General features: G+C 46.4%; 1 protein-coding gene across 2 annotated transcripts in view; it reads left to right on the forward strand.

Moving 5' to 3' along the window:
- Positions 1–8,700, forward strand: part of FBLN7 (fibulin 7) — a gene marked incomplete at its 5' end in the record, with an annotated part of 34,448 nt that extends 25,748 nt beyond the window's left edge. The window contains 5 exons of one of the 2 annotated variants that reach the window (XM_080931141.1): positions 2,075–2,200; positions 3,713–3,847; positions 4,910–5,047; positions 7,495–7,633; positions 7,841–8,700. In XM_080931141.1, coding sequence (XP_080787267.1) covers positions 2,075–2,200; positions 3,713–3,847; positions 4,910–5,047; positions 7,495–7,633; positions 7,841–8,213 — 911 coding nt within the window. In that variant the 3' untranslated portion in view covers positions 8,214–8,700. The remainder of the gene's footprint in view (positions 1–2,074; positions 2,201–3,712; positions 3,848–4,909; positions 5,048–7,494; positions 7,634–7,840) is intronic. The other variant, XM_080931142.1, reaches the window with a different exon arrangement.
- Between the last annotated feature and the right edge of the window lie 7,582 nt (positions 8,701–16,282).

Here is a 16,282-nt window from a genome sequence, read left to right on the forward strand (position 1 = left end):
CCTGTCACACACACACACACACATATTCACACACATATACACATGCATACATATATGCATGCATACTTTATTTTTTTAAAAGAAAAAGAGTGTACATATAACAATTTACTTTCACAGCGCAATAAGCACTCACGAGATGGGAGATGGAAACATGGCTGTGCCCAGGCCTTGGTTTGCCAGCCTTTCTCTGCCACTGCCATTGTCCTCTTCAAGTCAAAATGGAATGCCACAGCCTGGGACACGTGTGACTGTGATGATAGCTATCCTTCAGTTAGGATATAGCACTTGCCAGCCTGGGCGCCCGGCCCTTGAGTCTCTCTGACTACTCATCAAGATAAGAAGTGCTGGATGTCAGTCCGGAGCTTGGGAAGAAATGGATATGCTGGGGCACCTGCTCACATCTCTAGCATGCCGATGTCACATCAGCCCCTCCTGAAGGGTCCGGGTGTAAGGCCGCTCTGGAGTCTCCCAAGGTCATATAGGGGCTGTAGGCATGCTGAGAACAAGCCGAGGGAGCTAAATGCTCCCACTTTCTGGTTTCTTTCCATGCCTTCATGGTTTATTGATCTGCCCATTTCAGAGGGGGCAGTGGGCAAAGATAGGGCTGGACCTTGAAAGACCTCGGAATACTGACCTCAGGGAGCCATTTATGTGTGATGCAGCCGCAGACGCATTCCTGGAAATTGATCATCCGAAAATAAGCTGGCTGAAGAAGCTTGTCACCAGACTGAGGTTCCGGAGCAAGGGAAATGGCTCCTTCCCTGGCATAAACAGTGTTTGGACAGCCTGAATCCTTCTGGATGAAATAGAAACTTTGAAATAGTCGCAAGCAGTCTTGAGGGAAGCAAAGTTCCCTTCCAACTGGCCCAGAGTGAGGCTCTGGTTCTCACTGAAAGTGAAGCACCTGCTTCTGGGACACACACAGAAAGGTCACTGTTGGGCCAGAAAGGGGGTGTTCTCAGGTTTCCCTCCCAGACACTGCAGTTAAATCAGAACGATGACAGAGCTTCTCCTGGGTGGAGATGGCTTTTGTATGCATGGGTTTAAATGGGGCTTGGGACATTCATAACAATGAAGGTTTTACAAAATTATCTTTTCCAAAGTAAGACATCTTATAAATATGTTGTAGAAAGGGCTATACACGAGGAACAAATGGACAAATAAAACATGCATGAGCCAAACAGAGAAAAGCCAAACACTCTACCCAGTGGTTTCCTTGTGGGAACAGTACTGAGGATTTGAACCCAGGGCCTTGATCTCAAGTGCTCAACTGCCAAGCTACCCAGTGCTGAGAAAAAAAAAAAAATACTGAACTTTATAATTCATATTCTCTCTGTGTTTGTCTCTCTGTCTCTGTCTCTCTCCTTTTTAATATCTTGGAATTTAGCTCCTGTTTGAAAGATAATCCAGGGCCAGGGATGTGGCTCAGTTGGTAAAATAAGCCTAAGGCCCTGGGTTCTATCCCAGGAAGAAAAGTGGGCGTGGCCATACACACCTGTTAATCCTAGCACTCAGGAGGTGGAAGCAGGCAGGTCCTAAATTCAGTGTCATCTTTGGCTGTACAGAGAGGGAGTTCAAGGCCAACCTGGGATCCACCTTGGAAGATTTGAAGAGCAGAAGGACCTCACTCATAGGCAGATGTCAACACTTGGCAACAGCTGTGGTTATTACAGCCTCATAAGTCATAGCACCATGTTTCCTCATAGAGCACGGCAGTGTTCTGTCCTGCACACAGGGCCTGGGTGGACACAGTGTAAGGCAGGTACTAGAGAAGCAATGGTCTGCCTTTCAGCCTGTCAGTCACCTTGAAGTCCCCACAGGTAGAGGGAGTGACAAGTAGAGAGATAGAAAGCTGGGGTGGTGACAGTGTAGTGGTACATGTCTATACTCAGGAGACTGAGGCAGGAGGATCTCAAATGAGGGTGCCAACCTGAGCATCATAATGAGGCCTAGTTTCAAAACCAAACAAGAACCAAGCCAGACAGGAAGCTGGAGTGGCCCTACAACGTAAGGAAACCTCCATTGTTAGTTTTAGCACTAGAACCTACAATCATGTGTTGGCATCTTTTCCTAGATATCAGTGAATGCTCCAGCCAGCCTTGTCACAATGGTGGGACATGTGTGGAAGGTGTCAACCAGTACAGATGTATCTGTCCTCCAGGAAAAACTGGGAACCGCTGTCAGCATCAGACCCAGGCTGGTATGTGGCCACTGTGGGACTTGGTGAGGACGCTCCCTTGGGGATGGTGAGGATGCTGGTCATAGTCACCAAAGGCAGATGTGGCAGGAACTCTGTGCCTTTTGTAGACTTGAGCTTTTCCTCCCTAGTTCCCAACCAAAGGCTGATCTGCAAACCCTTTCAGCTCCTTCAGTCCTTTCTTTAGCACCTTCATTGGGGTCCCCATGTTCTGATGGTTAGCTGCAAGCATGCTCAGCTGTTTCTGTGTGACTCTGGCAGAGCCCCCAAGGAGGCATCTATATCTGGCTCCTGCCAGTAAGTACTTCTTGGTATCAGCAATAGTGCTTGGGTTTGGTGGCTGCATATGGGGTGGATGCCCAGGTGAGGTAGACTCTGACTCTTTTCTTCAATCCCTGCTCCTCTATTTGACCTTGTATTTCCTCCCATGAGCGTTTTGTTCTCCCTTCTAAGAAGGACTGAGGCATCCACATTTTGGTCTTCCTTCTTTTTGAGCTTCATAAGGTCTGTGAATTTTTTCTTGGATATTCAGAGCTTTCTGGGGCTAGTATCTGTTTATCAGTGAGTGCATACCATGTGTGTTCTTTTGTGATTGGGTTACTTCACGCAAGATGATAGTTTCTAGTTCCATCCGTTTGCCTAGGAATTTCATAAAGTCAGTGTTTCTAATAGCTGAGTAGTACTCCACTGTGTAAATGTACCACAATTTCTGTATCCATTCCTCTGCTGAAGGACATCTGGGTTCTTTCCAGCTCCTGGCTATTATAAACAAGGCTGCTATGAACATGGTGGAGCACGAGTCTTTGTGATATGTTGGAGTGTCTTTTGGGTATATCCCCAGGAGTGAAATAGCTGGGTCCTCAGGTAGTACTATAGGCAATTAATTGTCTGAGGAACCTCCAGACTGATTTCCAGAGTGACTGTACCAGTTTACAATCCCACCAACAGTGGGATTCTTTCTTCACATCTTCATCAGCATCTGCTGTCATCTGAGTTTTTGATCTTAGCTTTAGATCTTAGTTTTTGACTGCTGTGAGGTTGTTTATTTTTATTGTGGTTAGGAAACTAACTTTGAGCTTTAGAAAGATGTGAAAACTGTAGTAATAAAACAACTATGTTGAAGAAATTGAAGAAGCCACAAGCTTATACACACACACACACACACACACACACACACACACACACACAAACGGGGGTGGGAGGGGAGGGAGGGAAGGAGAGAGAGAGAGAAAGAGAGAGAGAAGAAAAAGTGGAGGGTCAGAGTTTTAAACTCTAATGTTCACTGCATTTTGGGCATTGTACAAGATTCTTAAAATGAATCTCAGTCAGACTTGACAATGCAGTATGCCTGGCTGTCCCGCCTTTACATTCCAATCTCGTGGGTCTTTTGGTTTAGGTTAATCCCTTGACATTCCACCCCTGCTGCAGAGTACCCCCTGAGAGACGAGTGGGGGGGGGGCGCGTGGCAGGTGCCTGGGTTGGGCGCTGAGCTCTCTCCCCCCCCACCCCCCGCAGCGGTCGCCGATGTCGCCGGAGACCCCGCCTTCAGCCGCGCGCCCCGCTGCGCGCAGATGGAGCGGGAACAGCACTGCAGCTGCGAGGTGGGATTCCACCTGAGCCGCACCGCGGGCGGCCACAGCGTCTGCCAGGGTAGGCTCGGGCTGCGGGGGAGAGGGACCACGCGCGTGGGAGGAGACCCGAGTCGAGGGGCGGAGCGCGGGGGTGGGACCATAGGGACTTTCTGGGCGTGGTCTCAATGAGACCCGTGATCTGCCTTTTAGGTAAAGGTTGCCAGGATGATCGAAATGGACAGGTAGATGTCAGGGTCTTCTCTTCCTACGGTTGGGCTGTAGGGTGCACCAGGACCCTGAGACGGTATAGACTACAGATGCAGTATTGGGGTTATGCACTCGTCCAGTCCCATCACCGTTTAAACCTGGAGTGATACAGATGTAATCCCAACACTTAGAGGAGATGGAGACAGGAGGACCAGAAGTTCAAGGTCACCTTCTGCTACTTATGGAGTAGGGAAAGAAGAAAAAAGGCAGGAGTGACAGGCTTGTCCTCTGACATAGCCTGCAGCTACATCACCCAAGAGCAGACCTTTGCCCTGTCACCCACATCCCCACCACCACCACCACCACTACCAGACCTCTGGCAAAACCCCTTTTAGTTTGTGGCAAGAGAAAAGCTCAGATTACTTATAGCAGCCAGGGCCATGGATGTAGGCAACAGCCTGCGACTAATTCCCTGGTCTCCTCTCAGTTTAGCTGACTGTAGAGCAGTTCCGCCCTGAGATCTGGTCAGTTGATGCTAAGAAGCTCATTTCACAGCATCAGAAATAAAACACTCCCCACCCCCTTTTAAAGAGGCATCTCAATATACAGGCCAGGCTGGCCTCAGATGGAGACCCCTGCTTCAGCCTCTCAGATGCTGAGATCACAGATCTGCAGCACCCCATGGGCTGCAGGGTTCTCTCTCTGTTTCTCCACAGCTAGAGATGATGAGATCGAAGATAGGTGTCTGAATCTGGTTCTAGTCTCTGAGCCCGGTACCTGACACGATCGCCTGTGTAGAGTTTCCCACTTACACTGAGGTGTTCCTAGAGCTAGGAGAGGGGTCTTCTCAATGCTGTGTCCGGCCACAGCTGCCAACAAATCTAGTTGATGGAGGCTGTGTAGCTCCTGGAATCATGGGCACTTTTGTCCCCAGATGTGAATGAGTGTGAGATCTACGGGCAGGAAGGACGCCCCCGGCTCTGCATGCATGCCTGTGTGAACACCCCTGGCTCCTACCGATGTACCTGCCCGAGTGGATACCGGATCCTGGCCGACGGGAAGAGCTGTGAGGGTGAGTGAGACTGTGTAGAGGCAGGTGGCCATGAGGCTAGAGGTCACCCTCCACACCTGGTCCCCCGCTGCTGCTGTGACCCCTGCTCCCATTCCTGATTCCCATTCAAGAAGGTTAAGAGAATCAAAAACCTGGGTATGTGTTTGATCTTGAAAGCAAAGTTAACAAATGGTGCTTCCAAAAGTCAGGCTACAGAGTCTACACAAATGGGTTGGTCGATCACCCAGTGACTCCTGATCCCATTTGAGTGACATTTCTGGGTAAGATCACTTGCTGTGATTCAGCCAGGCCTGAACCCACAGGCCAGGAAGCCAGCCAGACTCCACTTGATTAGAATCTAAAGGGACCTAGGAGGTTTCATGGCCCTGTGTGTCCACGCACTAGTGCCCTTTCACAGGAAAGGTACTTCACAGGTGCTGTGCACCTCAGCATGGCTTGGCTCCGTAGCCATGACCATGTGAGGTGGCTATCTGAGGACAGCAGAGAAGCAGAGCCACCAGGCCTGACTAGCTATGACTGGAAGGGTTCATTTATCCCTAGAACTGCACCCAGGCTAAAAGAGAGACCACGGCTGCTCAGGCCTCCATTTGCCAAACTCTACCGTAAACAAGAGGGCCTGGGAGCCAAAAGGCCTGGGAGCCTGGGCAGATATTCCAGGCCAGTCAGTCTCCCGGAGTGGACTAGAGGGTGGGTTGTAGGTTAGAAAACAAACAAACAAAAACCAAAACACCTGGCTCAGGTCCTACCTCAGTACTACATACCCATGTGGCTCCCCAGAAAACAGGGCTGAAATTTATCTCTTTCTAATTATGGTTCAGACAGGCACCATTATCAGCAAGGAATGTCTCCAGGCAAAGTGGGAGTAGAAAGTAGCAAGGAGCAGCTGAAAGCTGTGGTCACCATCCTCACCATCAAACTAACCCAGCAGACCCTGGGCACAGTAAAAGGAGGCCTCCTTTTACCACACCATCTCTGAAGACAAATGCTGTCTTAGGGTTTCATTGCTGAAAAGAGACACCATGACCACGGCAACTCTTACTAAGGAAGTATTAAAGAGAGAGATGGCTCCTTAGTGACATCTTGTTGGACTCCAGTGTTAGTGTCAGAGGAGTGGGCAGCTGGCGACTAGAATGAGATGTTTAGATAGCCATCCTCATACCTACCCATCTACACTTCCACCCATCCGCCCATCCACCCATCCATCCATCCATCAACCACTCACCCACCCACCCATCCACCCACCCATCCACCCATCTATCCACCCACCCACCCATCTACCCATCTATCCACCCACCCACCCATCCACCCATCTATCCACCCACCCACCCATCCACCCATCTATCCACCCACCCACCCACCCATCCACCCATCCACCCATTTGTCTACCTTCCACCCATCTATTCACCCACTTGTCTACCTACCCACCCATCCACCCATTCACCCACCCACCCATCTACCTTCCACTCATCCACCCATTCAACCACCACCCACCCATCCATCCACTCATCCACCCATCCACCTACCAACTGCTATTCCCACATCATCCGTTTCACAGCATCCATATATGAACCCCTATTTGGATTACTTGGGCTTGGGAAGAGACACCCTCTAGCTGTGTCAAATGATTGGATGTTTGTAAAGGGCAATGAGTAGAGATGTCTGCTTTCAGTAGGGAATGAGATTAAGGAGGCAGGCTTTCCTAAAGGTTTGAATCTGAGTGTGAGAACAACCATGGGCAAGGAGACGCAAGAGCACTTGGGGTGGAGAAGGAAGCAGGTGACTGGTAAGACACATTTGGTCCTAGCAGAACCCCTGTTACTTGTCACAACCAAGGAGAGAAGGCAGCATCCCAGGAAGGGGGATTCCACCATTGTCCTATAGAACTTCTGAAGGAACTTGATTCCAGATGTTGAAAGAAATTGGAGGGCTGGAGAGATGGCTCAGTGGAGAGAAGATCTCTGCTCTTCCAGAGGTCCTGAGTCCAATTCCCAGCAACCGCATGGTGGCTCACAACCATCTGTAATGGTATCCAATGTCCTCTTCTGGTGTGTCTGAAGACAGTTGCAGTGTACTCACATAAAATAAATAATGTTTTTTTAAAAAAGAAAGAAAGAAAACAGAATTCCTGACAAAGTTCTTGCCTTGAGGGGGCAGATCCGTGGTACTTATAGCCTAATACCTAGCAGAAACCAGTGAGCTCTAGGCTCTGTGACAATGTGGAGAAGTGACTGAGGAACACACCCAAATGTCACCCTCTGGTCTCTGCACACATGCACACTTACATGCATGTCTACTGCGCCTGATACACACAGAGTAAGGGTTGGGCATTTGGAAAATTCACCCCCCTCGGAGTCTCCCACTCCATTGCCTATCAGAGTTTCAAGTGGTTCTACAATCCAGGAAAGTCAGGAAGATTCACAGCTTTCCTTGTATCTCCCGAAATACAGATGTTGATGAGTGTGCGGGCCCACAGCACCTGTGCCCACGGGGAACCACTTGCATCAACACTGGAGGAGGTTTCCAGTGTGTCAACCCTGAGTGTCCTGAGGGCAGCGGCAATATAAGCTACGTGAAGACATCTCCCTTGTGAGTAGATATATCCAGGGCTGCCCACGGCATGGAGGATGGGAAGATGCCTCTCTGAGCTTCCATTTCCCATTTAACTACCAGCTCACATGAAATACAGACATTTTGTTCTCCAAAAGAGATGCCAGAGTCTCTTCAGGAGGGTAGGTAGGGCAGCCCCTCTTGAGTTCTCTCAAGTCTGACTCTCTCCATTTTCCTCTGCTCCAGCCAGTGTGAGAGGAACCCTTGTCCCATGGACAGCAAGCCATGTCGTCACCTGCCCAAGACAATATCCTTCCATTACCTCGCTCTCCCTTCCAACTTGAAGACACCCATCACGCTCTTCCGCATGGCTACAGCCTCGATTCCTGGCCATCCTGGGCCCAACAGCCTGCGCTTTGGGATCGTGGGTGGGAACAGCCGTGGCCACTTCGTAATGCAGCGCTCAGACCGACAGACAGGAGAGCTCATCCTTATACAGACCCTAGAAGGGCCTCAGACTCTGGAAGTAGATGTTGACATGTCAGAATACCTGGAACGCTCCTTCCAGGCCAACCATGTGTCCAAGGTCACCATCTTTGTGTCTCCCTATGACTTCTAAGGATGCCATGGGAGTTGGAAGGCTGGGGTTTGAAAGATGGGCTGAATTCTCTTCCCCAAGGACACACTATGGGCAAGAGCTGTGATGGTCATTTCTTCTCTCTGTCATGTTCCCACCTATGTTGCCTGCTCACTCAGGTTTCTAGAGCAATGCTGTGTTCTGACCCAGGGGCTGGCACAGAAGGGAAGCCACAAACAAATGCTGGTTCCACAATCGCACTACTTTTGTTTTCTGCATTAAGCCCTGCCCCTATCCCTTTAGGAGATAGCACAGAATTTCAAAATGCTATGTGAATGACCATGTGAGTTTGAACCAGCTGAGGTGGGGAAGAAGCTCATGGTGTGTGCTTGAGACAATAGCCAACAGTTCTGCATTGAGGTCACCAAGCCTTTTCCGACTGAGCATGTTCTAGCTCCGTGGATGGTCTAATGCCCCTGTTAGCATGATATTTTACCCTGTGACGTTCTCTTCAGCAAGCTATAGGGGAGCCTAGTAACCCCAAGTGGGTCCTTCTAGACCAAGGAGTCAACATTAAATCATGGATTTTTGTCAGAGTTTCTTCACTTGAGGAAAAAAAAATATGTCTCAAAAACATGACCTAGTTTTATGGCCGTGGAAATAGAGTCTGTTCTCTCTGCCCATGTGACTTCTCCCTAAGTGTGCGAGCACCTTCTAGGAAGGGACAGTCCTCTTTCTGCCCAGCTTGGACATGGGGGATGGAGAGAGTAAGAGAGGCGATGTGTAAGATTGCTCCAAGAATTTCAGTATGGGTTGGTCACATGGGAGACTGGTCAAGATGGCATCTGGCCATGGAATGTTTAGGAGAATACTCAAATTGTCTTTCATTTCATTCTTTAGTTGGAAGAACCAAGAGTTGATGTCTCTCAATGAATGAGTCAGGAAAACTCTGTCTAGAACTGAGAACCAGGTGGGACCATTCCAGTTAAAACTTAAAAGCTAGATGTGTTGAGAGGAGTTTCAACATCCAAATACATGCTAATCTACCAGAACATTGCTTTGTGTATATTTTACTTTAAAATTTATTTCTAGAGGATGGGACAGGGAGACTGAGTTTGAAGGCAGCATGGATGACACAGTAAGACTATGTTTCGAACAAGATGGAGAAGAGGGCTAGAGCTGTAGTCGGAGACTGAGTTTGAAGGCAGCATGGATGACACAGTAAGACTATGTTTCGAACAAGACAGAGAAGAGGGCTAGAGCTGTAGTCCAGTGGGAAGAGTTATTGTCAGGATGCACAAAGCCCCAAGTTCATTTCCTTGCACTGCATAGAGTGGACTGTGGTTGTACATTTCTCAGCTGCACAGCCAGTTTTAGAGTTTGTATCTGGCCTCTTTTGTGAGACAGAGACTGAGAGTCCTCCCAACTCCAGCTGCAGATCTGCCTCTCCAGACTGTTACGTGACTTGTCAAGACAAGTTCCAGAACCTTGTGTCTCTAGACCAGCAGTTCCCAACCTGTGTGTCCACACCCCTTTGTGGGGGTCGAATGATTCTTTCACCAGGATCACCTAAGACCTTCGAAAAACACAGATACGCACATTATGACTCATAACTAGCAAAATTACAGCCATGAAGTAGCAATGAAAATAATGTTATGGTTGGGGGGGTTCACCACAGCATGAGGAACTGTGTTAAAAGCTGGAAGCATTGGGAAGGTTAAGAAACACTTTTCTAGATGGTGACATGATGTATGATATTGACGCTGGTGTCCAGCAGGCCCTATGGTAAGTCGTATTTTTCTCCATCAAAGTCAACATCCAAGCTGCCTCTCACTTAGCAAATCACTCAGCTTCGGTCTCTATGGTACCAAAGTCTGATTGCTTCAGACTCTGTCGTGTGGACTATACTTAGGACCTTCCTCCTGGTCTCTCTATGTCCAAGTCAGCTTCCTGTTACTGTAGCAAAATAGCTGTGACCTTCCACTCATGAGGAGAAAGAGCTTATTTTTTTTTCTTCACAGATAACAGTTTATGATCCGCTGGCTCTCTTGTTTTGGAGCCATGCTAAGGTGACTGACAGGAATCACAGCAAAGCCTGATCACCTCATGGCTGGGAGTAAAGAGCCTAGAAGACCTTGTCTCATACACATCTTTTGGGGTAATACAGATCCAAGCACTGCAAATGCACAACCTGGAATAGTATAGCAAACCCTTTGCGTCATCATCAGCCCCAACCATCAACACCCGCCAATCACCTACTCCCACTCCTCCACATGAAGGAGGTCCTAGACATGATACCATCCGTATTTCATCATGTGTTTCTACAGCATTTCTCTAAAGCATGACCTCAACATTAGCCACATTCAACATCTACAACATTGCTAGTGGGGCCTGCACGATGGCTCAGCAGGTGAGTGATAGTTATTAGGTCTAGCAACCTGACTTCAATCTCCAGGAACTCCATGGCTGGAGGACAAGAATCACCTCCTATAAGTTGTCCTCTGACCCCCACATATATACTGTGGCACACTCTCCTTCCTGTACATATACATATGAATAAATAAATAAACAACTAAATAGTATAATTAAAAAACAGAAAATTGATTATGATGATTCCTCACTACCTCCAGCCATAAAGTCATTGTTTAAATTTCTCTTGAGTGACTTGGGTATTTTTATTGCTGGAATTAGGTCACGTGGTATAATCTATGGATAAGTTTTAATGTGTAGTTCCATAAGTTTTTATGGATCTTTGCATTTCAGCATATATCAGATAACCTGGAGGTTTGTTAGAGGGTAGATAGAATATCAGATTTTTTTTTTTGAGAGAGAGTGTTTCTCTGTGTATCCCTGGTTCTCCTAGAACTAGCTCTGTAGATCAGGCTGGCCTCGAACTTGGAGACCCATATGCCTCTGCCTCCTGAGTGTTAGATTTAAAGGGGTGGACCACCACTGACTACCTTTGGATTGTTTATTCTTGTAGAATTTCTCACACTCTGGGTTTTCTATGTAATCTTTTAATGTGCTTCTCTGTCCTCTCTCTGTCATCCCCCCCCCCCCCAATCTCTCTCTGTCTCTCTCTCATATGCATCTGTAGATCTATTCAGAGATTAATGAGATTTGGATTGGCTTTGTTCTGAAGACTACTTTATTGATAGTGATGAGTTCCTAGCCTCCTTCCCCCCTCTGTCTCTCTGTCTCTGTCTCTCTGTCTCTGTCTCTCTCTCTCTCTCTCTGTCTCTCTCTCTCTCTCTCTCTCTCTCTCTCTCTCTCTCTCTCTCTCTCTCTCTCTCGTTTCATTTGAGGCTAGAGATATGACTTAGCAGTTAGAAACATTTGTTGCCTTTGCAGAGGACCTTGGTTCAGTTCCTAGAACCCATATGGCAGCAACTTCTGTAATTCTAGTTCCAAGGGATCCAACCCCCTCTTCTAATCTCCTCAGGCACTAGGCATACATGTGGTTCACACGCTTGCATGCAAGCCACACACACACACACACACACACACACACACACACACAATGTAAAACACTTTTTTAAAAGAATTTATTTAGGTTGGGTGTGGTGGCGCACATCTTTAGTCCCAGCACTCAGGAGGCAGCAGTTCGAGACCAGCCTGGCTTACACAGTGAGTTCTAGGGTAGCCATGGATACAGAGAAGGACTCTGTTTCTAAACAAAGCAAGAATAATTTTACGTCTTGGAAAATATCTCCCAGAAAAGCACCACCAGTCCTGCTAGTTACATTCCTTTTCTCATGGCTTGTTTTTTGTTTGTGTGTTGTTTACTTTTTTTGTTGTCCTAATGTGTGCTGTCACCAAGCATGAGTGTTGTGTGCTCTGTTTGCTTTTTCAGATCACTTGAAGTAATTCTTCGTCACTATGGCTCAGACTACAGTCAGAACAGCTGTAATTCACCTTGCTACAATTTTTAAATATTTTTTACTCATTTATTTATTTATCTGTTCCTGAGGGAGTGGTGTGTGGCACAGCATAACTGTGGAGAACACCTTGTGGGACTTGGTTCCATCCTTCCACTACGTAGTGGTTTTAGAGGTCAGACTCAGGTCACCAGCCTTGGCAGCAAGTGCCTCTGCCCCCTGAGACATCTCGATGGCCCAAAACTTTTAGCCCTTGTTTGTGGGTTTTGTTTGTTTTTTAGTTTAATTAAATTTAACGTGTGTGTGTGTGTGTGTGTGTGTGTATGTTATCCTTACAGGCACATCTGTATGCCACGAGTGTGCCCAGTGCCCACAGAAGCCCGATCTCGCTATTTCTTTCTTTTTAATAGCCATTTTTTTCCTTTTGTCTTTCCACTTAATATAGCGGGACTGGAGAGATGGCACCAAAATTTTGAGCACTGGCTGCTTTTAAGGAAGTTGTGGATTAGATTCCCAGAAGCACACACGGTGGCTCACAACTGTCTGTAACCCCAGTTCCAGGAGATCCAGCACCCTTTTTTGTGGTACACAGGCATACAAATAGACACACCGCCCATATACACGAAATAAAACAATACTAATATTATTAATATTAATATAAATAAAATTTAAAGTCAGATAATATAACTCAATGAAAGCTGATAGCTGATATTCAATGTGTCCTTTGATCTTTTATCAAAAATAATATTGGTTATGACTCTGCACAGCCATATTCCATAACGACTCTCTACTGTGAGAATTTTCCAGAATTTTCCATGGCTTATTCATCAAGTCCCTTGGGTATGACAGCTAAGGTATCTCCAATCCTTTGCCACTGGAAATGTTACATCAGTGTGTAGCATATTTCTGACTTTGTGTCTTAGATGGCAATGTTCCCTTCGCAAGACACAGGCAACCCTCCACCCCTCCCCTGCGAAAGGCTCTGCATGAAAGCCCCATTCCTGAACTAAGGAGGGCCCCAGCAACACCATTTTCACATCTGCTCACTGAGTAGACCCTGCTTTGGAAACAAAGGCGGGCTCGAGTGGAGGGCTATCCTACAGCCAGCCCATCTGGACCTCTGAGTAGCAGTCAACAGGCACCAGGAAGAAGGGAGCAGCCAGCCAGATTATGAACTATAGAGCAATGAGAAATTAAGTAGAATTTTGGATGAGGTTTTTTTTTTTAAATCACTTTATTTTTAAACTGTAACATGTCCAACAGTAGAAAACACAAAGGAAACTTTGCCAAATCTCAAAATGCCATCCCAGGGCCACAGTCAACCTGACAGGTTTATGGTCTGAGGTTGGATTGGAATGCGAAGCTTCCCATCAGCCACTGACCCAGCTTTGCCAAGCTCTCACCGCAGGGCTGGAAAGATGAACCCCTCAGACTGGACTTGTTCATACAGACACTGCTGGATGTCATCAACCATGTAGAAACTGCATAGACAGCCTGCATATCCACCAAGGACTGGGTCCTGCTCTGGTCATTGGAGATCCAATGGATGACAAGACCACTGGGTTCTGACCTACTGGAGCTTACAGTTAGCACTACAGTGCATGCAGAGACAATAGACGTATACAACTAAAGAGGGACAGGGGCTGCAAAAATTAAAAAAGCCATATAAGATGGCTCACACCTTTAATCCTAGCTCCTGGGAAACCTAGACAGGGTAATGTCACATGTTCAAGGTCAGCCTGGTTCATATAAGTGAGTGCTATGCTAGCCTGGACCACATATAAGACCCTATCACAAAAACAAGAATAACAATTACAAAAAAAAAGAGTAAGAAAATATTACTTTTTCCTAAACCTGCTTCAGCCTTGACTATTCCAACAAACATCAACAGAGCTTTCTATAAATAAGTAAATTAAAACAGTAGAAGAGAGCTGCGAGCATTCAGTAAATGTATACATGCTATATGTAAATACTGCATATCATCCATGCAACCCAAATGTCGCAGACACAGATCATATGGTGACAGTTGGATCACACATCCAGTGTGTTTGGAATTATGGCTCAAAAATCTCTTGCAGGCACAAAGCAGGGTGTAAAACCAGGCCTGTGTGGTCACATCGAGTTCATAAGCACCACGGAAAGGCATTTTGTCTGGATATAGAAAACAATGATGCTAACCAAGGAAGCAGGGGAAATGTACTATGTAAGCTTTGTCTCAGTCAGTTCAAGGCCAGCCTGATCTATAGACCAAGTTCCAGGTCAGCCAGGGCTACACCTTTACTCGAAAAATAAACAAAAAGCCTCTATAAGATCAGTCTGTAGTCAAACTTGTAAAGCATTTTCTTAATTAGTGATTGATTAGAGGGACCAGCCCATTGTGTGTGGTGCCATTCCTGGGCTGGTGGTCCTGGGTTCTATAAAAAAGCAGGCTGAGCAAGCCACGAGGAGCAAGCCAGTAAGCAACACCCCTCCATGGCTTCTGCATCAGCTCCTGCTTCTGGGTCTCTGCCCTGCCTTAATTCCTGACCTGGCTTCCTTCAGTGATGAATTACTATGTGGAAGTGTAAGCTGAATAAACCCTTTCTCCCTGTGCTTTTGGTTAAGGTATTTCAGCATAGTAATAGATAGTTCATAAAACTGATGTGCAAATCAAACATATAAGTCATAAAGAAACATTTTAAGACAACCACTTGATGTTCATGTAATTTACCATCTATTGAAAACTAAAGCAAGTCTGCATAGTAATGAGATGAATGTGCTGAAAACCCAATGTTGCAGAAAATAAAAGTATCTTCAGTGTTTCTCAGAGTTGACTATTTTGATTTTTGTAAGCATCAATGTTGAGAATGCCACTTCATACAAATACATAGTACAGGGTGACAGACAAGTATATTTAGGGCCATTTCAGAAATTATTGGCGATGCTATTCTAACCCCAAGTCATATTATATTTAATACTCCAAAAAAACAAAACTCAAGTTAGTTTTAAAATAAAAATTCACCCAGGAGATGATTCACCCAGGACTCACCACCCAGGCAAGACAACCTGAATTTGGATTCCAAGAAACCAACATAAATACCAGGTGGGCATAAAAACATATCTGTGATTTCAGCCTTGGAAGAGATAACTGGCTAGCAAAACTGGGGTTATAGTTTCTTCCTGTGTTAAACCACCCTGACCAAAGCAATGGTCAGGATTTATTTGGCTTTCATTTTCAGCCCAAGACCCATCATTTAGAGAAGTCAGAGCAGGAACTCAAACAGGGACTTGAAGCGGAAACCGTGGAAGAATTCTGCTTGCTGGTTTATTTTGGCTCATGCTTAACTAGCTCTTTTACAGCCCAGGGCTACCTGACCAGCTGCCATCCACAGTAGGCTAAGCCCTCCTGTGTCAGGTAACCATGGAGACAATCCATACAGACATGCTCACAGGCTCCTCTGATGTGAGCAGTCCTTCAATTGACTCTAGACTGCGTCAAGTTGATGAATAAAGCTAAGTAGGACATATTGGCAAATTGGGCTTGATTGAAAGTCCCTGCCTTAATGAGTAAGGTGGTAGATCAAGCAAGGATGACTCCCAACATCAATCTCGAGCCTCCACATGTACACATACATGGGCACCAACACATACATATGGTCCCACACCTACAAAAATGTGTACAGAGATATATACCACACAAATGAAAAAGGGGGAAAAATAAAAAAAATAATAAAATCAAGCATTCTAGCACAATCCAATCTAAAGATGTACTATGTTGATGTTTTTATGCTAAGAAACCAGGATAGGAAAATATTAAAGGACTTTCTTTCCATAATTAAATCATTATGTTTCTGTGAGGGCAGGAAGTTGTAAAATGACTATAGTCCATAACATTACATATAAATGGTCTCAAATTTGTGCCATGGCATTTTGGGCAACAGCCAGTGCTGTTTTGTGGTGTGCCTCTATGTGCAGGGCAAAGCATGCCCATTGTGTGTTCAGAACCAACTCGCATGAATGAGTCCTGCCAGAAACACCTAGGAATCATTAGTTGTACGACCACAGGGGGTCAGCACCTAGTAGAAGAAGCCTAGAGCTAAGAGCCTTGGGATAGGTGTCCACCTGCTGTAATACTACTTCCTGAGGTGGGAAGACTCCGAGCTTGCAGCTCTGGTTGCCTAAGGGTTAGTTGGTCACTCTTGTGGTTGGTTTGACTCAGTTCAGTCAAAGGCAGACCTACCAAAAGAGATCTAC

The sequence above is a fragment of the Micromys minutus genome, assembly GCF_963924665.1.
Source record: "Micromys minutus genome assembly, chromosome: 17".
NCBI lineage: Eukaryota > Metazoa > Chordata > Mammalia > Rodentia > Muridae > Micromys > Micromys minutus.